The sequence below is a fragment of the Melospiza melodia genome, chromosome 1 (genome assembly GCF_035770615.1).
Source record: "Melospiza melodia melodia isolate bMelMel2 chromosome 1, bMelMel2.pri, whole genome shotgun sequence".
NCBI lineage: Eukaryota > Metazoa > Chordata > Aves > Passeriformes > Passerellidae > Melospiza > Melospiza melodia.
Window position 1 is genome coordinate 3135892 of NC_086194.1, and position 27980 is coordinate 3163871.

Below are 27980 nucleotides of genomic sequence, written 5' to 3' on the forward strand. Positions count from 1 at the left end.
CGGCGCCGGGCGGAGCGGGGCCGAGGCCGCGGGGCCGCCGGGGGACGGGAGGTGAGCGGCGGCCGAGGGTCCCGGCTGGGCAGGGGGACACCGGCCCTGCTCCGGAGGGTCCCGGCTGGGCAGGGGGACACGGCCCTGCTCCGGAGGGTCCCGGCTGGGCAGGGGACACCGGCCCTGCTCCGGAGGGTCCCGGCTGGGCAGGGGGACACGGCCCTGCTCCGGAGGGTCCCGGCTGGGCAGGGGACACCGGCCCTGCTCCGGAGGGTCCCGGCTGGGCAGGGGACACCGGCCCTGCTCCTCATCCTCTTCCTGTGCCCCCGTCCCCGGGGCGGGGCGGTCCGGGATGTGTGTGGGGAGCGAACTGGGAGGGACCGGGGTGAAATCGGGGTGTCTGGGGGATTGGGGAGCTTGGGAAGGAAATGGGGGGAGTTTGGGGATGTGGTAGGGAGCGAGGGGATGTGTGTGTTGGGATATAGGGTATAAGATTTGGGGGTTCCTTGGGGTGTCTGAGGGGTAGAGTAGGAGGAAGTGGGTTGGGGATGGTTTGGGATGAGCAGGGATAACGTGAGCATTTGGGGATAGGTGTAAGGTTTTGGGGTGTCTGCGTGCTGGAGGGATGTGTGGGAGGCCTTGTCAGCACAAAGCAGAGCCCTGAGTGGGGGCATGGGTGTGTTTGCTTTCAAAGTGCTTGGGTTTGTTGAAGAGTGTGGGAAGGGGGTTCCTTATGGGATTTTAGGATGCTTAATGCAGGGGAGGAGAGGTATGAGTGGGGTGTAGTTCTGTGTAATGTGAGTAGAACAGAATGGATGTAGGATGGGTCCTTAGGTGGGATCCTCAAGGGACAGGGATGAGCTGCTGGGTTTGGGGAAGCATCAGGATTGAAGCATATGGGGTGGGTGAATATTTGGGACCAGGTGAATTTGGTGTCTCTGAGAGGTGAAGGTGGGGCAGAGCCTCAGAGCATCACAGAGTTGTTGCAGTGTGGTTTGGAGCATTGTCTGTTGGAACAGTGGGATTGATGTGGGAGCTGGATGCTGGGGTTGGAGGTTTGTGTGTGCTTCATTTCTGGTAATCCACAGGAGTGTGTGCAGACAGATTTGTGATGGTAAGGGTTTTTTCCACATGCTTCCCCTTGGGGATAAGAGTAAGCCTGTAGGATTTATAGGAGCCTAAGAGCTCTGGATATGCGCAAATCTTGTGTTAAATTTTGAGATAGCAGTGTGTTTTCAAATTGCTTTTATTCACTGCTCAGTCTGGAAGGTGGGCCTGGGGTGTCTGTAGCTGCTCAGCACTGCTGGGGGCTTGGAGGCAGCTCACTGGCAAGGATCAGGTGGATATTGGTGCAATCTTAGAAAATGAGAGATTTAACACTGGTCTGGATTTGTTTTTTTATACATCTGAGAAGAAGATAAACTCCACTTTGTGATCCCTCAGGGAGGTGATAAATCTCCCTCATGAACCACATCCTTGTTGGGTGAGACCCAAGGCAGCACTGGAGCTGCAGCTCAGGTTTTGTGTTTGATGAGTCAACCTGAATCTGTTTGATGTTCATCCCACCTGGAGCTGTCCAGGGCTCCCTCTGGAGATCACCTGCCTGAGGAAGGATGCTTTAGGGCAGTAGTTGTGGTCGTATATCAATCTGTCATGTGTCCCAAAAATTTCACATTCTGCTGCAGGGCCATAGAAACATCCACTAAAGCTTTTGGCTCTTCCTTCAGCAGGAAGGTCAGAACTGGACAAAGCAGATGGGGATGAAGCTGGACACCTCCAGAGAGCAGGGAAATGTGTCTGAGCAGGGAGAGACAGTGAATACTTGAGAGAAATCACATATTTTGGGAGCAGTGTGCCATTCTTGGAAGGAAACCTGCTTTTGCTGGTGAGATAATTTGTGAAAGAACCAGGTTTTTGATACAATCTCCCTTATGAACTCTGCACTGGTTTGCATTTGAGCAGATTGTTTTCTAAGTCCAGGCAATTAGGCAGGAGTTTGTTGAGCATTTGGGGAAGTGTGGCCTGGTGAGTTGGGTATAATCTCCTTACCCAGAGGAGCTTGTGTAGCACACAGTGAAGTGCAGGAGGTCTGATTGAGGCTGCCTTGATAATCCCTGCTCAGCCAGGGGAGAGTTGGCTGCTGGCTGGGAAGTGAGGGAAGGGGGAATTGTGCTCCAGGTCACTTAGATACACTGAGGAATTGTTTATTCTGAGATTGGGACTGTTAATGTGAGTCTTGCACTGGGCAGTTTTACTCTGAAGCATTGTTGGGTGTACAGGTGCTTCAACAAATGAAAAAAAAAACCCCAACTTTGTTTCCTTCAGTCCTAAATTATAACCAGTTCTTCTGAAATAATTGCTTGAAATCCTTCCCAAGGTTCTGCTCTGTGCCAGATGCTGCCATGGTGTTATCACCTGTGAACTCTGCCAGATCTGAGTGCAGAGCCTCGAGTTCATTGTCCAAGTTCAGAGCCAAGGGCAAAGAGCTGCCACGTCCTGGCAGTGACAGATCTTTGGGCTGCTGATGGTGAGCAAACACAGAGTCTGCAGGAGGAAAGGGCGGCCAGGGTGACACAGGGACAGCACTGAGCCACCTGTCTGTGGGCACACCTTGCTCAGCTGTGACACTCTGTGCTTGGGCACAGGTGACGTGGCAGAACTGGCTTGCAAGTAGTTAAAATTCCAAGGGCAGTGCCATTGGTGGCTGTCACTTGCCAAAGCCACACAGCTCTGACCATCCTCTGAGGGGAGAGCAGCAAGGGCTGTGCCAAAGGGACACCCAGCACCTCTTTTCCTGAGGAAGGAGAGTGGATTCCTTTCTCCAGGGAAGTCTGGCATTTAATTTGGAAGTTTTCCTGGATTTTTCCTTCCCAGAGCAAAGGATCCCTCTGATGGGCAGCTGGCAGCATTAGGCCCTTCATCAAGAAGGTTTGTATTTTTTGGAAAGTTGGAAAACTCTCTATGTGCAGTTGGTTAACTGTAGGTGATGTTATCCTTAGTGATTAATTAAAAATATGGATATTTAAATTTCAACTCTTGCTGTTAGTGGCATAGGGAGCTGAATAATTTCATGGGCTGGGTAGGTTTTAGGAAATGTCTGTGATTTCTCAGTTTGATGCTTTTTCATTGTCCTGATCATCTTCTGGTTATTTTGGAGTTATTTTGGAGCTAAACTTCATCAGCATTACCGACCCTTCCCTCTAAAACTGCAATTCTGAGCAACAAGTTGGCTGTGTTAAAATTAATATTTATGTTAAAGTTCGTATTTTTTGGGTTTATTTCACTTTCATGTGAAAATTTTCTACACTCTAATCAATGCTTATGGGCACACTGAAGATTGATGGGATGTTTCAAACTGATTTACAACAATCATGATTATTGTTGAAATCCTTTTTGATGTGTGTTGGAGTTTGTGAGCTTAGTTTGCTTTCACAACAGAAATGACAGCCGGAAGAGAACTGTCAGAGGGAATGTGGAAAAAAAAAATCACATCTAATTCTTTAATCTCTGTTTGAAAAGTTCAAGATAACACTTCTCAAGAGATGTCTGATCTTCTGTAGTTTCAGTCTGCTTTTCTGAGGAAACAACTTTTGTGCCATTGTGCTTTCTGCTAATTCCTCTGATAATTACCCTCTGATAATTGCAGTTGCTTTAACGTGCTGGCACCTTGGACAGAGGGATGGTTCCCACAATTTCTGTGGGAATGGTTCCTGTGGGGGAGAAATGAGACCCTCTCAGTGCTGCCTGTGGCAGGAGCTCAGCCCTTGTCAGACATCAGGAGAGAAGGTTTTGCTCTCAGGACTTCTCAGACAAGAAAAGCTCATCCTGAAGAGCCGCATTTCAAAGACACTTTGAGCACCCTAATGAATTGTGTGGTACAGGCCTGGTCAAAGCAGTTGTTCTCTCTATCAAAAGTTTGACTTCACAAAGTGTTTTTTTCCCTTTCTTTTTATTTCCCCATTGCTTTATTTGTGTAGTTTGCCTGAAGCCAAGTAAATGCCTTTGGTTTTCCTTTTTTGCCTTTTTTTAATTCCTTTAGTTGTTTGTGATAATCCCTTAAAATCTGCTTATTTAGAGCTGCTCTTTTACTGACATAACTTAAAAAATTATGATCGGGGCATCATAAATATTTTGCATGCAATTCCACAGCATCTTTGACTGAGTCTAGAAATGAATATATTGGATAAGAAAATGAGATGTTTGTTTTCCTTCAGGCAAAAAACTTCCTAGGATATGTTTTCCCACTGCACAGGAGATCTGATGGTAAAAATGCATGTAAATACAGGTAATTAATGACGTTTTTAAACTAATTTTTAATTAGTTCATTCTGATTCTCTTTCAGAGATGATATGAAGTGCTGTTAATCCTCTGACACCGTGCCCTGGATCCTCATGGTATGTCTGAAGGACACATCTCTGCTTGTTCTGAATTTGCCAGGTGAAGCCCAAGAATAACTTTCCACGGCAGTTTGTGACCTCTTAAAGAGGAAGAAGTCAAGAGAGGGCAACTTTTATTCTATATTTAGCCCTAGGTGAGTTTAAAAAGAACCTGGTGGGCTCTAGCCTAAAATTTATTTTTGGATTTGTGTGTTACACTAGAAAATAGAGAAGTGCCAAGCTCAGGCAGGTTTTTGGATTTGTGTGTTACACTAGAAAATAGAGAAGTGCCAAGCTCAGGCAGGTTTTTGGATTTGTGTGTTACACTAGAAAATAGAGAAGTGCCAAGCTCAGGCAGGTTTTTGGATGCAGCACATCAGTGGGATGTGGGATCAGCACAGCAGCTTCCACAAACTCCTGTGAGAGCTTTCCTCAGCCTTTCTGATGCTTTGGGCAAAGCAGGAGGGAAAATAGAAATATTTTCAGGTAGTTAATTGCCCTATCAAATTCCCTGCCTCATCTTTTAATCTGAGAGGCAAGAATTGGGCTCAGCCATGAGTTTTGAGAAGAGTTTGGTTGCCTTGCAGTGGCAGAGGTGCTGTTCAATTCCAGTGCTGAATTCACTCTGATCCTGCCTGGCATTTCAGAAAGAACTGACTCAAACCTTTCATTTCCAGGTTGTCCTCATGAATACTCCCGTGGAGAATGTCCATGATCTTCTTTGCCTGCGTGGTGAGGGTGAGGGATGGGCTTCCCCTCTCAGCCTCCACAGATTTCCATCTCAACCAGGACTTTCTGGAGTGCAGGAAGAGGCTGAAGGCTCTGTCCTCCATCCTGGCACGGTACCCCAGTCGGGGCACGGCCAAAGGACGTAACCTCAGCATCCAGTGAGTCCCTGCTCTGCTCTGCTGGGGTTTTGTTGGCTTTAATTTTTGAAATATTGCTCTTGGGGGGTAGAATTACATTGAAATAATGCTGTGGGTGTGGTCTGCAGTGGCTGATTCCAACCTGAAGTGCCACACTGCTTGTGTAGGGTGTGAATTCCAATGATTTTTAAGCTTATTCCTCATTTCCTGCTCAATGGAGTCAGCATGTGCTTCGTTATATATTTGTATATATTTATATTTGTATGTTCATATGTTGTATTTTGTATGTTAATTTATATAAACACACTTACATAACTGTTACTTGTTTTATACTTGATTATGTTTACATAGATTTCATTTTGCACTTACATTTATACATATAAATACACATACATTTATACAGATCTACATGTACATGCACAAACAATATTTATTAATATTTAGTTATATATTTATAGATAACTACACAATATTTATACATATTTAGTCATGTTTTATATACATACACAGTATATATGTATTTAGTTATATATTTTATATACATGCACATTTAGTTATATATTTATATATTCACAATATTTATACATATTTAGTCATATATTTTATATACATACACGGTATATATATATGTATTTAGTTATGTATTTTATATACATAATATTTATATACATTTGGTTATGTATTTTATATACATACACAGTACTTATGCACAGTTATATATTTATAGATACCTACACAATATTTATACACATTTAGTTATATATTTATAGACATATTCACAATATTTGTACACATACATAGATTTTATATACATATACAATATATATTTTTAGTTATATATTTTGTATACATTCACAATATTTATATATATTTAGTTATATATTTTATATACATACACAATATTTATACACATTTAATTATATATATTTATATGCATACACAATATTTATTAGTTATATATTTTTATACCTACACAATATTTATATACATTTAGTTATATATTTATAGATATATTCACCATATTTGTGCACATTTATATATTTTATATACATACACAATATATATATTTTTGTTATATATTTTGTATGCATTCACAATATTTATATATATTTAGTTATGTATTTTATATACATACACAATATTTATACACATTTAGTTATATATATTTATATGCATACACAATATTTATTAGTTATATATTTTTTATACCTACACAATATTTATATACATTTAGTTATATATTTATAGATATATTCACCATATTTGTGCACATTTATATATTTTATATACATACACAATATATATTGTTAGTGATATATTTTGTATGCATTTGCAATATTTATATATATTTAGTTATATATTTCATATACATACAAAATATTTATACACATTTAGTTATATATTTTATATGCATACACAATATTTATAAGTAGTTATATATTTTATATACATACACAATATTTATATACATTTCATTATATATTTATAGATATAGTCACAATATTTGTGCCCATTTATATATTTTATATACATACACAATATATATTTTTAGTTATATATTTTGTATGCATTCACAATATTTATAAATATTTAGTTATATATTTCGTATACATACACAATATTTATACACATTTAGTTATATATTTATATGCATACACAATATTTATTAGTTATATATTTTATATACATACACAATATTTATATACATTTCATTATATATTTATAGATATAGTCACAATATTTGTACACATTTATATATTTTATATACATACACATTATTTACATGTATTTAGTTACATATTTTATGTACAGACACAATATTTATACACATTTAGTTATATTTTTTAATACATACACAGTATATATATGTATTTAGTTATATATTTTATATACATACACAATATATAGTTTTAGTTATATATTTTCTATACATTCACAATATTTATATATTTTTAGTTATATATTTTATATACATACACAGTACTTATGCACATTTAGTTATATATTTTATACACATACACAATATTTATACACATTTAATTATATATTTTATGTACATACACAATATTTATACACATTTAGTTATCTATTTTACATATTTATACATATTTACTTATATAATATTTATACATATTTACTTATATAATTTATATACATACACAGTATTTATATGTATGTATTTAGTTATATATTTTACATACATACACAATACTTATGCACATTTAGTTATATATTTATAGATACTTACACAATATTTATACACATTTAGTTATATATATTGTGTATTTCTTATTTACATATATTTTGCTCATGTTCATTTTCATTTTGGGCAGCAAAAATGGGCAGTGCTTGTTACTCTTAGCAGCTGGAGAATCATGGATTTCTACAAATCCCTTTAAGAAGGTATCCAAGTACCTTGGAATCATTTAGTTTAGGAGAAGAAATTTATTAAGGAAATTACAGAGAAAAAATGAAAAAAATTGTTTAAACTCATTTAAGAAGTGAGTTTTACCTGGTGATTGCATTTCTGGTGAGCGAATGGAAGAAAACTTTAAGTGAAGCTAAAACTAAGCATCCCTTTTTGGGGGGAGTTAAATACCGGGATTTCCACTGCAACACTCAGAAAAGCAGAGATTTTCATCTCAGTTCCTTTTCATTCCAAGCCAGCTCGTGCCCTTTGGTGGCAGCAAGTGCTGCAGCCTTCAGTGTGCAGCAGCTCAGGCTGGCTCTGCAGTGAGAGCAGTGCAATTGGATCCGTGGCAAAAAGGCCATAAATTATGGACAGCTTGGGAAAGGGGCTTTTAGGCAGGCATGGTGTTGATCCCAGCTGGGAGCTGGGAGCAGCAGGAATTTGGGGAAGCTCCCCAGTGGAACTGGGCTGGCAGAGCCAAGCAAAGCTGTAAATCCCAAGTCCACAGTACAGCAAATAAATGAAAATGAGGTGAAATAGAAACGGTGAGTGGGAAATGAAGTTGGGGTAAAATATGGGAACAGGGGGAAGGAGACAAATTGTTCAGTTTCAAAATTTGGGTGTTAAAGTGATTTCCTGCTGACAAATGGCTGGGCTGCAAGGGAGGATGTTCCTGAGAAATCTCCTGGAAGGTTTGAACCATCTGCAGGTGGAAACTTTTACAAAAATATGGATTCAGTGTTAGAGGAGCTCCTTTTAAAGTAGAATTTTCATTGTGATGTAGCAGGAAGTGTTTGAAAATCTTGGGTTGTGCAAATTAGCAAATATTTCTTGCTTTTAATACGATGTTGCCATCAAGGGAAGGAAGGAATCCATCTGCTTCCTGGGAACAAAATTCTTTGCTTTTATTTTTTTTCTGCCTTTTCTTTCAAAACTGGTTTTCTGACCACCTTTGTTTTTATTCAGGTGATTTAAAGCCAGCCTGGGGAAAGAATGTCCTGAATTTGTACTGATGTACCAATTTAACAAAGTCTGGGTTGTGCTCTTCACTGTGCTCAGGCATCCTGGATGAGTTAAGAATAAATAATTGTGTGAGAAAAAATAGATCTACAGGAATTGCAGGACTTTGACAACAACAAAAATCCCTTTATTTTTCAGTCTGCTCTCAGCTCAGTCTGTACATTTTGTTCTGACAGAAAACACAGCTTCATCTTCACCTTTTTACATTCATTTCACCTTTTTATGTTGATGTGATCTTTTTTATTTTTTTAATTTCTATTTCAGTTTCCTTTCTTCTGGGGATATTGCCTGCATGGCAATCTGTTCCAGCAGCTACTCAACCATCATGGCCTTCTGCTTCCTGGAAGAGCTTCGCTGGGAATTTGCTGCTTCCTACAACACAAGGAGCATCAATTCAGCTTCCAGACCATATGCTTTTATTGAATTTGGTTTGTAACTTTGTTCTCTAATAGTAAAAACCCTCCTTCTGCCAAATTGATGGTGTTGAACAACATCTCCTGGCTAAAGGCTGATGATGAAAGTGACTCTGGGAGTGCCTTTGCCTGCATGTGGAGGAGGAGGGGGAAATCTTAATGCCCTGAACTATTCAGGTGTTTGGTTTGGAGTTCCTGAGAGTTCATCTCTTATGAACAAAATGCTGTGCTGATTGACGAACAAGCAGAGGAGAAAAAAGAAATTCACACCTCGGACACTTTCAAACTTAATTAAAAATATCTGACAAGTGAGGACAGATGAATACAGGAAAAAAAAGGGAGATAGAATAGATTATTATGGGCAGCTTTATTTCTGGCATGGCTTGGAGTCCGAATACCTCAGAACCATGCCCAGAGGTTCTTTTTTAGCCTGAAATAATTGGTTTTCTTGCCAAGTAGCAGCTGCTCTACTGAACCTCACACCTTTGAAAGACACAATTCCCTTGCAGTGAGAGAGTTTTCTGGGAAAGGATAATATCCTGCAGTGTGTTTGCACTCCTCAGTCCAGATTTCAGTAACAGTGTTAAACTTGAGAAATCCACCAGGAAAGCTTCTTTTAGAGCCATCTTGGATTTTGGGTGGATTCCCTGCAGGGCACATTACAGCCAGGATGTAATTTCATGTTGAGATCCACATTACTCCTTTTTTTTTTTTTTTAACTTGAGTAGGAGTTGGGGGGATTTCTAGCATCTTTTAATTTAATCTAGCCTCTTTAGTAAGGCTAATGATTTCAGTGTAAATTTGTGTATAATAAAGACACTAATAACCCAGCCTCTTTAATCTTTTAATCTAGGCTTTTAATAAGCATAAAGCTTATTTTTCAAAGAAAAAATACATTTCTAAAAGAATTTTTACTCTTATACTTTATCACGTTACTGAGTGCCTAATATTGGTGTGTGCTTATTTATTTATTAATTTAATGATCTCCATTCCTGTGTTAAATCTAAGATGGGCTTGATGCTCAAGATTTTAATTTTTTTGGCAGTTACAGATCATTTTAATTATTTTTTAGAGTAGATATTAGAAGAAATTTTTTTCCTGTGAGGGTGAGGAGGCACAGGTTCTCAGAGAAGCTGTGGCTGCCCCTGGATCCCTGGCAGTGTCCAAGGCCAGGTTGGACAGGGCTTGGAGCAACCTGGGATGGTGGAAGGTGTCCCTGCCATGGCAGAGGGTGGAACTGGATGATTAAAAGGTCCCCTTCATCCCAAACCTTTCTGTGCTATAAAATATCTAAAAGAAGTATTTTTGTTCCCTAACCAGCAATGGAATTTTTAGAAATGAAATGAAGAAATTAAAACAATCAAAACGATACGATGAAGTATCACCACAATTGCGGTTTCAACACCACTAAGGATTAATTAAGCAGAGGTGACTTGAGCAGCTTTGCCTGTTGTTTCAGATAACACCATCCAGAAGGTGAAACAGCATTTCAACAGCAGCCGTGGCTCCAGGGCCAAGGGCAATTGGCAGAGGGTGGAGGAGGAGCTGAGGCTGCAGCCCCCAGTGCAGCTGCAGCTGGAGAACACAGAGCTGCTGAACGGGCTGAGCAATGGAGGGCACGCAGGAGGCCATGTGGAGGTTGGTAAGTTACTTCTACACCAGGTGACAGGACATTTCCTCACCCTGACATTGTTGCCAGGTGTCACAGTGGTAGATGTGAAAAACACCTTCACTCTTTGTTCTGGTTTGAAGGCAAAACCAGTGAGAGACTCCAAGTCAGAAATACAGTTTATTAGGAAAAGGGAAAAAAAAAAAAACCACCACAAAATACATGCAATAATACAAAAGAAAAAACTCTGACAGAGTCAGAATACAACCTGAAACACTGTTGCTCATGGTGTTGGAAGCAATCCAGTTGGAATTGTGGCTCAGCCCTCCTGCAGTGTCAGGGGTGGTTCTGCTGGAGCAGGGATCCTGTAGAAGGATGGAGTTTTCCTCTGAAGATCCAGTACAAGAGGCAGCTGTTCCTCTGGGAATCCAGTGGAAAGGCTGCTCTGGTGTCCCAAAACGTGAGATTATATCCAGGTAGGAATGCTTGGCTCCTCCCTCTGGGCAGAGCATCCCACAATGGGATGATGGAATTTTATCAGCCATGCAGGGACATTCAGTAGCCCATTAACAGCATATATGTCCTAGAGGGAGGATTGGTTTGTGGAAGAGATAAAAGAAGACTGCCCAATGAACAGAGGATAACTGCCCCACCTCTGACAGATGGCAATAGAATACATATTGCCTTGCAATCTAGGACACTTCTGTGAAAATGTGAAAAGTTTAATAAAGGACAATAGGAGACAAGGACAATGGAGCAAGGGTTATTATGGCCATGTGCATCTTGGCACTGAGTCAAAAGCACACTGTTACCTTCAGGGATGCTCCTTAAATACCTTTTAATTACATCAGCCTGTGCATATTCACAGACCCTTGTGCATAGTAAACTTTCCCCCAAACTACTTTACATATTCCAAGAGTTGTTTAGCATGGCTCCTCCTTGGGTCTGCCTTTTAGAGCATGCGCATTCCTTGGTTGTGGTTTTAGTCCTTTTTTTAGTCCTTTTTTATCACCTGCAGTTTTTGGGCCTTGGCCCACACTGTTTTCAGACAGTGAGTGCTGATGGTTGGCAGATCTGTCCAGGTGTGCTCATTCTGTGTGCATTGGGTGTTATCCCATCCCAGCAACCATTTTAACACAAGCATACTGATATCAGTTATTGCACTGAGCTTAATTAACAGTAGAAATAAAAACTATATGTTTATAACAAAGTTACTTTAACATGACACATACAAAATCTATTTTAATATTTGCAAAAAGCCAATATTATTATATTTATCTTTAACACATATCAGCTATTTCACTACTATGTCTAAGCTGAGTTAACAAGAGAAATAAAAACTATATAACAAAGTTACTTTACAATACACATACAAAATCTATTTTAATATTTGCAAAAATCCAATATTATAATACGTATCTATAACATATAGTTATATCAGCTATTTCACTACTATGTGTAAGCTTAATTAACAACAGAAATAAAAACTATATCTTTATAACAGTTACTTTAACATGACACATACAAAATCTATTGTAATATTTGCAAAAAGCCAATATTATGATATTTATCTATAACACATATCAGCTATTTCACTACTATGTGTAGGCTTAATTAACAGCAGAAATAAAAACTATATAACAAAGTTACTTTAACAATACACATATAAAATCTATTTTAATATTTGCAAAAAACCAATATTATAATATGTATCTAACACATATCAGCTATTTCACTACTATGTCTAAGCTTAATTAACAACAGAAATGAAAACTATATCTTTATAACAGTTACTTTAACATGACACATACAAAATCTATTGCAATATTTGCAAAAAGCCAATATTATGATATTTATCTATAACACATATCAGCTATTTCACTACTATGTGTAGGCTAAATTAACAGCAGAAATAAAAACTATATAAGAAAGTTACTTATCAGCTATTTCACTATGTCTAAGCTTAATTAACAACAGAAATACAAACTATCTTTGTAACAAAGTTACTTTAGCATCACACATATAAAATCTATTTTAATATTTGCAAAAAGCCAATATTACAATATATATCTATAACACATACTTATATCAGCTATTTTGCTACTATGTCTAAGCTTAATTAACACCAGAAATAAAAACGATGTCTTTATAACAAAGTTACTTTAACAATATACATATAAAATCTAGTTTAATATTTGCAAAAAACCAATATTACAATATGTATCTATAACAGTAGAAATGCTGCAACCTCCCTCAAAGCATCTCATTCAGAAGCTGCTCTGAGTAAGGCCACGGGAGCCATTTCAAGTCCATGCACACACACACAAACACCACAGATTGCTCAGGGGAAGAAGGACAGGAAAGGTCTTTGTGTGATGTGTTCCAGCCAAGGTTTATTGCATCCACCATGATCCAAATGGATCAGGGACAGAGACCAAACCATGGGGTCTGCACAGGCTTAACTATGGGGTCAGTGACTTGAGGGTACAGGGGTGGTACAAAGGGCAGCAAACTGTAGGAGGGGTGAGGGATGAACAATTGGGGTGGGCAGGGTTAACTGGCCAATGGGGGAATTTAAATAAAATTATAATAATTCAGAGGGAAGGGGTTTACATTTTCCATTTCAGGGCAGGCTCCTGCCTTGCTTAGCAGACAACTGTCTGTTCAAACTGAGAGAGATTTCCAATGGAGATTGGCATTAGTGCTGCAGAGCACCATGGGGGGAGTCCTCTCTTTCAGCCTAGGTGGGGAAAACTCCATGGTAGATCTTTCCAAAGCAAAGCTTTATTACATTTTATTACATTTATTCCATTCCCACAACTCCCCTGTTTTTTCCTACTATGAAAGTTCCCCAGTGGATTTTTGCAGATGCTTAACAGGGTAACTTGAGTAAAACGGTAAAAACAATGATTACAACCCAAAAATCTGTTTGGTAAAAGATGGAACCCATCTTATCTGAAAAGTTCATTGATGTAACCTGAGTTTTTCTCAGCTTTAAGTCCTTTACTTGCTCCTTCAGCTTCTGGATGTGGATAAATGTTGAGTGTGAAGAAAGGTTGAAGCAGAGCATCTTTTCAAAGTCCTAGCAGTTATGTCCATGGGCAAGCAGTGAAAAGTCTTTTTCTGCTTGGTTTTATAGTGTTACATGCTTGGTGTTATTGGCATTTGTTAGCAGCTCACTCAGCACCTGGAACATAGCACTGGTTTGCTTACTTAGCTAGCACTTTGAATTTTCATATAATTTTTAAAGTTTTTGCAGCAGCCCAGGGGACAATATTGAGGCTGCTATTTTCTTTTTTCTACCTCAAAAGTTAATTTTCTTTTGGCAGTCAGATTTCAATTGCTGGACAAATCTGTGCTTAATTTTTTGGTCATGAATTATGGCCCACAGCACATGGCAGAAAAACACATGGAGGTTCCTTGTGTACCAAGAAATGTTTATTTACATTGTGTGTGTCAAACCAAAAAAGGCTTTTTCCATCATAGTAAACAACATATGGGCTTTACATTGCAGCAGGTGTGCAGCAGAGCTTTGGTGGCTGCTGTGGAGTCTTTTTCCAGCCTTACAGCTTCCTCTCTGGATGGAAAATATAGGCTTGATATTTTCCATGTGATATTTTCTCTTCAAACCCTTGTTTGTTCAAGTTTCTAAAGAAGCTCCACTGATTCATTCATTGCTTGTTGCAAACTCATAATGAAAGATCTGTAATTACAGTCTGAATGAGATTCTTCAGCCTTGAGGGAAAAGAAGATGAGAAAAATATGAACTGAGGGTAACCTCTTGTTCCCACATTGTTTGGCTTGAGGTGTTCTCCACTCTTTGCTTTTTCCTTTTACTTTGCTTTCTAAAATTGAATTCATTTGACTAAAGTTCTGAAAGAGGCTTTGTGTATCTGTATAAATAACACAGAGGCTTGACAGGGGCCTTTTTAATAACAGAACCTGATGTTTTACCTGCTTTTGAAGTACCAGCCTCTAATTCTTTATTATAAAAATGGTACCTCTTAGTTGTGTTTCAGTTGCACAATCAAGGTCCTGCCTACCTTCTCCACAAATGAAATCAGAGAATTATTTAGGTTGGAGGAAATCTTTCAGATCATTGAGTCCTACCAGAAACCAAACCCTGCCACGTCCACCACTAAACCATTCTGTATTTCAATCCTATTAGCATGGTGGTTTAAATGCAGCTGGAGTGCCATGAGCTTGTATTTCCTTTTTTTGTTGTTGTTGTTCTTGGCTTATGAAGCACTAATAAAATTAAGTTCCAGTTGCTCAATCTTATATTTGTGATAGATGAGCTGGAATCTAATTTGACATAGGTATTTTAAATTAGAATATGGAAGGGCACTGGCCAGGAGGAATTAAAAATAGAATGGAAAGCACTTTATTTGCCAGTCGGATTTGTGAGTGCTCCTCAGAGCTGTGCTTGAAGGTTAAATCTTTTCATGTTATGACAGGGCTTAGAAATTCTTTGCACTTTTTCTTTAAATTTTGAGCGGCTTCAGTGCCAGTAAATATTTGTGATCTAGTCTGTGTCCACAGATCAGAAATATATTTTCACTTCCCTCTTATTCCTAATTGCTTTCCTTTACTTTCCATCTGGCTTTTTATTTCTGGCTGTTCTCTCTGGTCTAACCCAAATACTCTCACAGATTGTTCTGCCTTTATTTTAAGGCTCATGTTTATGATCATCTGTTTGCCTCCACTGGAGTCAGCTTTCCTGGCTTGTGTCTCTCTCCTCTCATCATCTCCTCCCAGCTGAATCCCACTTTGCTGCTCTAAGTTTAGCTGTGTGCATAGTGTTTGTTCCATATTAATGTTATTTATACCAGGGCTCTGCTCTACAAGAGCCTGTTTGAAATGCTGTGGCTGCAGGAGAGCAGGATTGAACTGTGACTGCGCTCCCTGGTGCAGATTGATTGATCCAGGGATGATCCAGACATCCCTTCCTCACATGGCTGGGGCTGCTGCTGGCCTCTTTGGAGCTGGCTGAGCTCATCCTCTGGTTCTTCAGTTTGCTGTGAAAAAGGCCACAAAAGTCAGGGCAGCTTTCTCCTTGTTAGTATTCTTGAGAACAAGAGATTTTTTTTTCCCTTTTTACTTCTATTCTTTCTGCTGTTTGTTCTTTCCTTTTGTTAACTAAACACAGCCCAACTCTGGCTACAAAAACCCTTCCCTTGCACCCTTGATCAGCATCCCCAGAGCCCTGGCTGCTGCTCAGAGCCTCTCTGGTGTCAGTGTGGGCACAGAGGACATGGGGCTGTGTGCAGGGCACAGGGGGCTCTCTGTGGGCAGGGAGGGTGTCTTGGAAGGTTTGGAAAGACAGGAGTCTGCTAAGGAAGGCAGGAGCCTCCCCTGAAATGGAGAATGTAAACCCTCCCCACCCCTCCCAATTGCTATAAATGTTAAATTAAGGGGCTCTCAGGCAAAAATATGGGAGCAGGAAATAACAGTTGTTTATTAGGGAAGACAAAGGATAAAATAAACAATGCAGTACACCAGAACAACACTGACAGAGTCAGAACCCAACCTGACACCCTGTGGGTCAGGGTGTTGGCAGCAGTCCCATTGGAATTGTGGCTCAGCCCTCCTGCAGTGTCAGGGGTGGTTCTGCTGGAGCAGGGATCCTGTAGAGAAGGATGGATTCTTCCTCTGAAGATCCAGTGGAAGGAGAGGCAGCTGCTGCTCCTCTGGGGAATCCAGTGGAGAAGCCGTGCTGGTGTCTCAAAACCTCTGGATTATATCTGGGTAGGAATGCTTGGCTCCTCCCTCTGGGCTCACATCTCCCAATGGGATGCTGTAGTTCTTATCAGCCATGCAGTGACATTCAATAGCTGTTATCAGCAGATGTCCCCTCCCGAGGGAGGAGTGATTGTGGTCACTCAAAGAGAGAGATGAGGCAAACTGCCCACTTGGCAAAAGACAACTGCCATACAGGTGGTAATAGAACACATCTTACCTTGCAATCTGGAACAGAGGATTTGCACCAGGACATGGGGCTGTGTGCAGGGCACAGGGGGCTCTGTGGGCAGGGAGGGTTTGCAGGGCACAGGGGGCTCTGTGGGCAGGGAGGGTTTGCACATCACAGCTGCCTCTGGGAAGCCGCAGAACAATTTGTGCCACTGTTTTGTGAGGCAACTGGTGAATCCTGCAGCTCCCCTTGGTGAGTGTTCTTCATCTTCCACAGGCACACAGGGAGTCCTTCAAAGGCCTTTTCAGGGGCTGCTTTTGAAGCTGTCTCACTCTCTGCCTTTTGTGTGCTTGTCTTTCAGCTGAGGCTGTTGGAGTGATTTCATTTCTCACTCCTGGTGCTGTTTCTGCAGAGCTCTGAGTGAGTGACTCAGTGTCCAGCCTTGTGCTGTGCCTGCAGGAGGCAGATGCAAGCTGCTGCTGCACACTCTGGTGTCTCCCTCCAGTGAAATGGCCACAGGTCTCTGCCAGAAAACCTTTCCTGGGCAGAGGTTTCAATTTCTTCACTGGGTGAGGGTGTTTGCAGTTGTTCTGCACATGTTCAAACCTGCTGGTGCATCACCCACAGCTCCCAGAACATTTCTGTGTGGATCTTGTGCTCTGAAGTGCACAATTTCTGTGCTTGAGGAGGCAGATCAATGTGAAGCCTAATTGGTGTTTATTTGTGCTCGTGCAGAGTGCTGCTGTCCTGTACTGAGTGTTTGTACTCTTCTTTTCCCTTATTTAATGTAATAGACCATTCCAGTGTGAAATTCTCTTTATAAAAATACGACTGACTTCACCCAAGGAAGTGAAATAATTTTCCCTTAGCAGGACCCATCTCACTTCTCTGTGCAATTGCAGTTTGTGAGTTAAACCTCAGAATGTAACAGCACAAATAAATCTCTGCAGCAAACCATTTCAAGCCCAGTTTTCACAAAATCTGAACCCTGAGCAACTGGATGTTTTAATCTCCCCTGCATCTGTGACAGCAATTCTTTTTTATCCTCCTGGACTAAAAAAAAAATGTAACTTTTACATAATATTTCATGCTGCAGAAGCAATATATTGAGGCCTACATGTTGTTCCCTAGGGACTGGGAACTCTTGGCATGTGTGGCTTGCAGGATTCTGCTCAATGAATGATATTTGTGTTTAATAATTATTTGTTTGGGAGATATTTTGTGCCTCTGAAGTAAACCTTAAAATTTGAGGATCAGTCTTTATTAGGAAATATCTGTGGGAGAGTTACACACATATATATATATATAGCTGCCACATTATTTAATTAATCAAAAGTAGGAATAGCAGGAAAAAATAGAAGGAGACTGAATTTTGGGGTCAGGGAATGAATAAAGATGCTGCTACAAGTTCTCTGTAAATGTCACTGTGTAGCAAATGAAAAGCCAAATTGCCTTTGAGTGACAGAGCATTCTGTCTGTAACACCCAATAATGCTCCCTAAAGTGACACTCATCAAATTGAGTTGATCCAGTTCCTTTGGAGCTGAAATTATGGGTGTGTGAGTGCATGCCAGACAAATTAATTACAGAGACACAGATGAAAGGTGCTTTACATCCCTCTGTTAATTTGGCACCAGAGTTTTTTACATCCATCTATCAAAATCTGGCTTGAAGGAGAAGGCAGGAGTGTTTTTCTCTCTGAAATCGTGTGGTGGCTGATGTGGTGATTCATTTGTCACTCAAGGGAAGCCAGAGGTGCAGTTTATCTGGAATGGTCAGATAAATAGATAAATGGTCAGATAAATAGATAAATAGTCAGATAAACAGATAGATAGTCGGATAAAGAGGATCTGGATACACCTGGGTATGGGGAGATGTTTTCCTTGAGGGCTCATTCATTCTCTCTTGTGTCTTGGGTGCAAGAGGACATCTGGATTTGATATCTGAGCTGCAAATTATCATTTTTTATGAAACTGGCAGTGTCCTACTTGTGGTGATCCAAGGGCAGGGATGAAATGTAGGTGAGGATCAAGGTGTGGAATCTGTTGTTGAACAAGTGCAGGAAAACGGGAGGTGTGCTCTTGGCCAAGCCTGAATTAAAGGCAGCAGGTTCCAAAGCTAAACACACATTTATGATAATTACTTTGACCTTAATTAGGCATGCATCAATGAGATTATCATGCAGAACTGCTGCTCAGCAGTGTGGGTGTTAAGTAGTGGCAGAGAAGGTGAGAAAGGAAGGAGGCAGATAATTCATATTATCTGTGAAATGGGGGCAGCCTGAGCCCTCAGGTGGGATAAAATGTTTAATTACTGGTTAAGGAGGAGCTGAATTACTGCCTTGGTGTGGTGGTGGGTGAGATCTAAGCCTTTCCCCAGACCTTTGGGTGGGGAAAGCCTCTGGTTTTTCTGCTGACCTGAGGAGCGCTGAGCATCCTCATCTGCTGGAATAAACAAAGAATTATCTGTGTGCACCATAGAAGACACTGATGCCAAATAGGTCAAGAAAAATCTGTTGTTGATCCGTTTAAAAATACTCCAGTGAGTGATTTCTGGATGTGTGAAGAACTGAATACTGCAATACAACAACAAAAAAAAAAAAAAAAAAAAAAGGGGGGGGTTTCTATTCATAATCAGTCTTCCCTGGAGCAAGCATGGAAGGTTTTGAAAGTGTTTAAAACCCACACAAAGTAATTGTGGTGTTTTCTAGTAAAATATTGAAAGTAATAGAGCAAACTTTCACTAATGTCTGGTTTTCATTTCATTTCCAGTCCCTACTTACAGAATGCAGCCTGTGACCCCCCTGGGGATTCTGTCACTTGTTCTGAACATCATGTGTGGAGCTCTGAACCTCATCCGAGGAGTTCACCTGGCAGAATATTCCTTTCAGGTAACCCTGATGCTCCCACACCTGACAATGAGTGAAGGGCAGAGAATTTTTGGGTAACCAGTTCAAGGGTGGCAGTTCTGCCCCTTAGCTGAGCACAATCTCTCCACAAGAAGTGTTTTGTGTCTCCAGGACTGCTACACCTTCTGTATTTTTCTGCACATCACAGTATTCTGCATTTTATTCTGTTCTACAGAAGTTTAATTTTTGATTTATTTTGATTTATTTAAATTTTTTTAATATTATTTTTTATAATAATTTATAAAGAATATAAATTTATTTGTTGATTATTTATTCTTTATTTTTTATTATTAGAATTCTAAAATTCTAAAAACGATTTAATTATTTATTAAAATAAACAAAAATTATTACATTATTTATCAATCATTTAATTATTAAAATAATTATTAAAATAATTATTAAATAATCATTAAATAATTATTGAATTATTTATTAAACTCTAAAATTATTTAACATTGTTAATAATTTAATATTTAATAATTATTTATATAATTATTTGTATAATTATATATTATTATATATAAAATATAGAATATTTATATATAATATAAAATATAATATATATTATATATAAATATTGTTATATATAATATATATTATATTATTATCTAATATATAAATATAATATATAATATATATTATATACTACTTATATAATTATTTATTATTATATAATTATCTGTATAATTATTTGTATAATTATTTATATAATTTAATATTTAATTTATTTTTAATATTTAATAATTTAAAAATAATTATTTATTAACTTTTAGAAATTTCATTTTAAAATTTATTTATTCTTACCAGGCTGCCTGGATTTTTTTGCTCTGTTCTTGCATTTTATTTTAGATCCTTTTCTGTAATTTTTTTTTTTAAAAAACATGACAGTGTAAACAACTTTAAAAAAAGGGGGAAAAACGTGTGCTGATTGTATCCTGACACAGTTTTATTTAGCAGGAAGTGTCACATAAGCCTCAGTTCTTGGTGTCTTATCCAATGATATTGATCTTGTGTTTGACACTGTTCCAGTCAATCAGCATAAACTGGGATGAGAGGTTCTTGACTATATTTAAAATGTTCTCAAATATCAAGCAGCACTTGCTAAAAGCTGTGCCTGACGTGGTTGTCACTTCTTTTCATCCCAACAGGAGGACCATGAAGGAATTGGAAATGTGATAGCTTTTTTTCTACCTTTTCTAGCCTGTGTTTTTCAGGTATGTTAACTGCAAATAAAATTTTTTTGCTGATTATTTTGCTGTTACAATTCACAAGACAGAGGCATTTTCAGCTAAGGAGAGGTTTTTAATAGGAGGTTTTAATCCTACCCAGGTGATTCCACTGATTTATTCCAGTGAAGTGGCACAAAAGCAGTTCAAGGCACATTTTGACCCTTGGGAAATTGCATTTTCAGGCTTTTTCAGTGCTCCCATGTTGTGACAAGTCAGAGGGGCTGGGTGTGATGGATAAATGCCATCCCAAAGATGGTTTATTCCCAAAGGGATGGACACATCTTCTGTCAGTGTCTCACTTAGTGATGGGCTTTTGCAGCGCAACCACCCTGGGGACTGAGCAAATATTGGACAGCAACATTATTGAAAATGGTGTAATTTACATGAAAAATCACATTGAATCCTGGTGGTTCTTTAATGGGATTTTTCCATATTCCAATTTTCCGTATTTTCCATTTTTTTTCCGTAATGGGGTTATTTCCTCTGACCTTACACAGAACAGTTGGAATGAGGAAAATCCAACATGTTCCAAATTGGTTTTTCTTGAAAGGCTCCTTGAATTCCTAAAAAGTCCCACAACCTTTGACCTGAGGGAAATACATGCTGGAAAATCTTCAACTTTCAGCCTGGCATTGCAGAAAGGTGCTGCAGTTTTGTTTCCAGGAATAATTGATGCCTACAGTGTATTCATTGTCCTTTTGCCTTTTGGATCAAGGTTTGGGGACCACTGTCTGCAGACTTTGATGTATTTATGGGATTATTTGTTGTATTATGGTACAATTTAGTGTCTTTCAGCTTTCTTACACCTTTGCTCATGGCAGAGTTTTGGGGTGAATAGATGGATTTAGATCTAATAGATTTATTTAGATCTAATGGATGGATTTAGATCTAATGGATTTATTTACATCTAATGGATTTATTTTGATCTAATAGATGGATTTAGATCTAATAGATTTGTTTACATCTAATGGATTTATTTAGATTTAATAGATTTATTTAGGCCTAATAGATTTATTTAGGTCTAATAGATTTATTTAGATCTAATAGATGGATTTTGATCTCATAGATGGATTTAGATCTAATGGATTTATTTCGATCTAATAGATTTATTTAGACCTAATAGATTTATTTTGATCTAATAGATGGATTTTGATCTAATAGATGGATTTAGATCTAATAGATTTATTTAGGTCTAATAGATGGATTTAGATCTAATAGATTTATTTTGATCCAATAGATGGATTTAGATCTAATGGATTTGTTTACATCTAATGGATTTATTTTGATTTAATAGATTTATTTAGATCTAATGGATTTATTTAGATCTAATAGATGGATTTAGATCTAATAGATTTATTTAGGTCTAATAGATGGATTTAGATCTAATAGATTTATTTTGATCTAATAGATTTATTTAGATCCAATAGATGGATTCAGATCTAATATATTTATTTCAATCTAATAGATGGATTTATATCTAGTAGATGAATTTAGATTTAAGAACTTGATGCAAGCTGTTTTTCACAAAGAAAGGCTCTGTGCTGCCTCTTTCCCTGTGAGTACCTGAAGCCAGGGAAGCTGAATAAAGGAGAATTCTCTCTGCTCCTTTTGATTTATAGCAGCTTCTCCCCAAAATCTGTGCACAACCTGCAGTGCTTTCCACATGCTGACCTCTGCATCAGCACAGTTGGAAACTGTGACCTGAGCTGACAAAGGCTGATCTGTCACTGCCTGAGGGGGAAAAGTGACTCCTCTGTCAGCACTGGGAGCTTTTCATGTGCTCCTGTGAGGGTTTGCCCTTCACATGCTCAGCAGATGGGTCCCAGGCCATAATTCCCTGGTTTTGTGCAGAGTTCAGTGCTAACTCTCCCTCTCTGCTCTTTTGCAGTGTTACCTGTACCTCTTCTACAGCTCAGCCAGGAAGGTGAAGACATTTGTGCTCCTTTTCTGTGTCTGCTCATGCAACATCTACTTGTATGGATTGAGGAACCTCTGGCAAATCTCCTTCCACATAGGAGTGGCTTCTCTTTCCTCTTACCAGATCCTGACAAGGCAGCTCCTGGAGAAGCAGCCTGACTGTGGTGTATGAAAAAAAAACAAACAACAAACTTGGGGTTTGCTACTCTGTTTTTACAACTCTTTTTTTGTATTCACCTGACCAGAAATAGCTCAGAGTGTTTTTTAACCATCCATGGCAATGGTTATTGCAAGGAGAACAGCTCCAAGCAACCTGGGATGAGCAGGATCCTGTAATTCTGTCCAGCACACAGCGAGGGGTGCAGCTCTATTTCACGTGGTGGAGCTTGTCAGTGTCACCAGAGATGGAAGTTCTTACCTTCAGCAGGCTTTTCCTCCTTGGCTGCCACCATCCAGACAGCATTTTGCCATTTGTCTCACTGGCTCTGTGAGAGCTGGGCAGGTCAGTCTTGCCCTGCTGCTGCAAATACTCCAGTTGTGTGGTAAAACAAGGGTAAAGTGATGGGTAACATTTCTGTCTCTAGATTGTCTTGCTGTAAATGTGAGTGAAGGGCTATTTGCTGTAATTAGTGTGGAAAATGCTGAGGGTGAGCTTCAGGATCATTTCTCTAGGTTTGGAAGGACAAGGAAAGGCTGTGGCTCTTTCATAAACCATAAAATCTATAAATGTCTTGCTGAACAGCACATTGCAGTTTAGTGTGTGCTCATGGGTTAATTGCAAATATGCTTGGGGCAGCAGAAAATAATCCAAGTGGGTGTCAGTGATCTGTCAGCTCCTGTGGCCTTTGTTTCCTTGGCTAAGGTCACTTCCAGGATAAGGGCAATTCCATGTTTGCTTGGCCTGGATGGATAATAAATCTTCCAAGCCTATTTATGACAGGCCACTGACTCCTTCACCTTTTTTTTAATAAAATGAGTAGCTGGTGAGTAGGAAGCCATTTCCAGGAATGGAAAGCAAGAGCAGGTTCTCTTTGTTCTGTGGAACACCTGTGGTTAATGGTGGTGAATTCTGACACTCAGAAGAGTTTCTGGGTGTGCACTTTGGAACTGGGGACTGGAATTCCCAACCTCTGCTGCACTGGCTGTTTTATTTTGTCATGGATCCAGGTGCACAGGGGCATTTTAGGGCATAGATGAATAATTTAGGCTGGCTGTTCAAAAAATGCATAGCAGTTTGATGCAGCTGTCCTTGAGGGCTTGTAGAGATTCACACTGTAGGTATGTTATTGTGGAATTATGGTCCTAAAATTTCCTTTTATTTTTTTTTTCTCTTTCTGGTCATTCCCATTTCTTTCACCAAAGATTTCTTTTTCTTCTCACATAGTCTCTACCTCTGGTTGCAAAGAGATTAACATGCAGCAGAGTTGTCTTTTTTTGCAGGAACACTTGACAAAATTCCTTTCTTTTATGTCAGTGAGTTTTCCTGGAATCTCAGGATGCAAACACCAGGATCAGAATAGAAATTTGTGGTGCTGGACTTTGGAAGCACTTCTGGATGCAGAAACAGCATCCATGTGCAGCTCATTCCAACCTGGACAGTTTGTAGGACATCAGGAGACAGTGCCAGAGCTTTTCTCAGGAGGAAAATGTAGGGATTTCTTTTTCACTTTACTTACTGTAACAACAATGTGATAAAAATCTCAAAGTGTGAACAGTAGTCTGGTAGGAATGATGGAGGAATATTTTAGCCAGGCATTTAAGGACACAACTTGAGCTCTGCCATAAGGGAAAGATTTTCTGTTATAAGGCAGAAAATTCCTTTCTTTTATGTCAGTGAGCTTTCCTGGAATCTCAGGATGCAAACATGAAGATCAGACCAGAAATTTGTGGTGCTGGACATTGGAAGCACTTCTGGATGCAGAAACAGCATCCATGTGCAGCTCATTCCAACCTGGACAGTTTCCAGGACATCAGGGGACTTGTGCCAGGAGGAAAATGTAGGGATTTCTTTGTCACTGCACTTACTGGAACAGCAACATGACAAAAACCCCCAAAGTGTGAGGAATAGTCTGGTAGGAACGATGGAGGAATATTTTAGCCAGGCATTTAAGGACACAGCTGGAGCTGTGTGCCATAAGGGAAAGGTTTTCTGTTCTAAAGGAGGGGATTAAAGTTGTTTGTCTGTCATTATCCCAGTTTTCTGCAAGTGGAGAAATGAAGCCACAATTCAAGCACTGTCCCTGAGACACCAAGATGACCCCAGAGATGTGAGGGGTTTTGTGCTGCTCTTAATTTTCAAACTGTTCACTCCCAGTTTTTCCTGGTAAATTGTTTCTGGAGACTGCAGGGAACTCAGCCATGAGTTTGGATTACAATTTAAAAAAAAAATCTGCAAAAAGAACAGCCCAAAAATCTGACACTAAAAATGCAACACTTTAAGGATAATGGATCTAGTGGCTGGTGGTGTTTTCCAGGAGCATAAATTGGATATCAACCCACTGGATTCTTGTGGGGAAAGGATGAAGCATTTTATACAGACAGACAAATCTTCACGAAAAGGACTTTAGGACAGGAGCCAAATCCCTCCTCCTGCATTTTTATCCCCACTCTGGCTAAAGAGTCCAGAATAGCTTTTCCTGTTTCTCCACACAGAGCATTTCCAGAGGGCATTCCCCAGAGCTGATTGGAAAAGTTGGAACATTCCTGCTGCTTCCCCAGCATCCAGCTGCTCTGTCCTGAACCAAACCCATCCCTGAGCCAGGGGATGGCAGCCACAGCTCTGCAGAGGAGTGCTGGAACGGGGTGTCTGCATAATTGTGCAATTAACAGAGAGGAGAAAGGTTAATTTCAGCTTTTTTTTGAATTGGTTTTCCTGAAAACATTTCAGTAAAATCAAACCAAATCAGTTGGTTCAGTTCTGCCTTTGCCTAAACTTGTATTTTTTTGCTTTGTGGATTTTTGGGGAATGTGGCTGAATCTTCAGGTGTTTTCTGCCCAGTGACAAAGCTCTGCTTTGGTGTTGGTCTTAATCCCTTTGCAACCTTTTATTTTCCTGTAATAGGTGTAAACCATATTAAGGAATCTACATGGATTAGTCTGTGTGCACTTCATAGGTTTGGGTTCCAGGATGAGGCAGAACACACAGAATTTGATCTATTTTTATTTTTAATTTGGTATTTATCCCATGTCCACACAGTGTTAATACAGTTAAACATTTTCTCTTGGCAAGAGGAATAGAATAGTTTACATTGATCTCAGTGCTTTAAGATTTGATAAAAAAGAATGACTTGCACTTTGAGAACACAAAATCTGACTCATAATGTGGGATTTCTCCTGTATTGAATCAAATCCCCAAAGAGAAATCCATCCCTTTTTTCAGCTTTAAACTGGTTAATGTGGTTTGAATTGCATCTTCTTCATTCTGTCACTTTGCAAGAGAAGTCTTTTGGAAGCTCCTCTCCTCACCCAGCAGCTCAGCACAAGCAAATTGGCAAAGATTAAACTTCAATAATTTCCAGATTTGCTTACTCAGTGCTTAGTCACTTTATGGAGCTGGTAATTCTCTGGTTTCTTTTTTTTTTCCCTTTTCTCCCAAAGACCTGTTGAGTTTGTAGAAGGTGGGCTGGTACCTTTTTAGATATTTTTGCACTGTATTAATAATTGAACCTGTGTAAATGTGTATAAAATCATTTTGCATGTATATGTATATATGTACATATATCTAATAAATGGCTTTTTTTGTAATGGTTGTCTTCATGGAGTGTTTGGAATTTACCGATTATATGAGGAGGTTAATCAATCATTTCATTTTTGCAGGCATCTTTAGTGATCCCTGTGGCCAATTCATCAGCTGAACTGGATAAACATATTTATACATATTTATTTATAAATACATTTATGGAAATGCAGTTTTCCAAGCAGGGCATTGCAGCAGGCTGTGATGGAATCTCTTTGTGGCTTTAACAAGCTTGCTGTTAATTTTCAGGGATTCTCAGAGGTTTTTCCTGCAAAATTTTTGTGTTGAAATGAGATGTGACACATCCCAAAGGTGCCTTTCCAGCTGCCTGGCAGGGACAGTGGGGATGTGGCAGTTTGCAGGTGCATTTTTAGCCTTAATAAAAACAGAATTGTTAATTCGTTTGTCCTTACTAAGAACTTGTGGGCTTTTTTTGGGGAATATCAGCCACCTTTGCTGATGGCTCTGAAGACACCAATTCATCAGTTTTAAAGCAATGAAGGGGTTAAAGTGACAGAAAATTCAGCTTTTCCATCACTGGAATGGGATGGGGTTCATGTGTGGGAGAGGTGCTTTGTGTGACAGCACTCAGAGGATTCTGCTGGATCAGGAACCAGAAAATAAAACTCAAAGAGCTGGAAGAAACCAGGCTTGTGGAACTACTGGTTACTTCCCATTTTTCTGCTCCCTGCTTCCCCACAGGGTGTCTAATGGCTTCAAACTGACAGAGGGCAGGGTTAACAATTGAATATTAGGAAAATTCCTCACTCTGAAGGTGGGGAACCTGTGGCAGAAGGTGCCCAGAGAAGCTTTGGCTGCCCCTCATCCCTTGGAAATGTCCAAGAGCAGGTTTGGAGCAGCCTGGGACAGTGGAAGGTGTCCCCGCCATGGCTGGGATGGCCCTGGATGGGCTTTAAGGTCCCTTCCAAGCCAAACCTCTCTGGGATTCTGTGGCAAAAGCAGAACAATGCTCAGAGAGAGAGGGAGAAGCCCCTGGAGTGGGGAGAGAGGCAGAGCAGGGGGTGGGAACCAGGAGGAGAGAGAGCCTCACTCTTCTGAACCGCTCTGCCCTTTGAAATCCAGATGTTATTTTCGTTCTGTAAATAAATGATTGCTCAAAGCATGTTTCTTCTCAGGATGCCAGCGCAGGGGAGCAGCAGCCTCTCCCTTTCTTCTGTGGCGAGGGGAGAAAGCAATTATAACTGCCTTTCTCTTTTGAAGATGCTGATAAAAGGAGGTGGGAGGATCAGAGGGTCCCTGTGCCGAAACAGAAACGACTCCTGAGGTGATAGAAATACATGTTTTTTATTTCAAACAAAGCAACTCCACTTCTGCTGACTTTTAAAGGTGACCCAGTTGCATGGAAAAACTGTTTGTGAGGAGGGAAAGGAAACCATGGCCACAAAAGCAGGGACAGGCAGGAGGTGAGGACAGGTGGAGTGTCCTTCTCAATGGTCATGGCTTTAGGATCTCTGGGCCACTTGTCCTGAGCTCAGGGCAGGGCTTGGAGCAGCCTGGGACAGTGGGAGGTGTCCCTGCCCATGGCAGGGGATGGAATGAGATGAACTTTAAGGTCCCTTCCATCCCAAACCATT

The 27980-nt window shown here is 39.6% G+C and overlaps 1 protein-coding gene across 8 annotated transcripts; it reads left to right on the forward strand.

Moving 5' to 3' along the window:
* On the forward strand, positions 1-26393 carry SEC22C (SEC22 homolog C, vesicle trafficking protein). Of its 8 annotated transcripts, XM_063173060.1 has the most exons (10): positions 34-51; positions 1719-1876; positions 2369-2919; positions 4334-4522; positions 5045-5254; positions 8928-9091; positions 10536-10718; positions 19367-19485; positions 20652-20717; positions 22621-26393. In XM_063173060.1, exons 5-10 carry the CDS (start codon positions 5073-5075, stop codon positions 22819-22821), a joined length of 915 nt encoding a protein of 304 aa, XP_063029130.1. In that variant the 5' UTR covers positions 34-51; positions 1719-1876; positions 2369-2919; positions 4334-4522; positions 5045-5072; the 3' UTR covers positions 22822-26393. The 8 variants fall into 8 exon arrangements, with proteins under 8 accessions (XP_063029048.1, XP_063029444.1, XP_063029130.1 ...); XM_063173146.1 differs by lacking the exon at positions 34-51 and having other exon boundaries at positions 576-1876; positions 4334-4385; XM_063172891.1 differs by lacking the exon at positions 34-51 and having other exon boundaries at positions 576-1876; positions 2866-2919.
* The last annotated feature ends 1587 nt before the right edge of the window (positions 26394-27980 follow it).

Coding starts and splice junctions, on each gene's coding strand:
- SEC22C (XM_063172978.1), top strand. CDS start 5,073: ATGTCCATGATCTTCTTTGCCTGCGTGGTGAGGGTGAGGGATGGGCTT. Junction 9,092..10,535: donor ATATGCTTTTATTGAATTTG/GTTTGTAACTTT, acceptor CTGTTGTTTCAG/ATAACACCATCCAGAAGGTG. Junction 19,486..20,651: donor TGGCAGAATATTCCTTTCAG/GTAACCCTGATG, acceptor TCATCCCAACAG/GAGGACCATGAAGGAATTGG.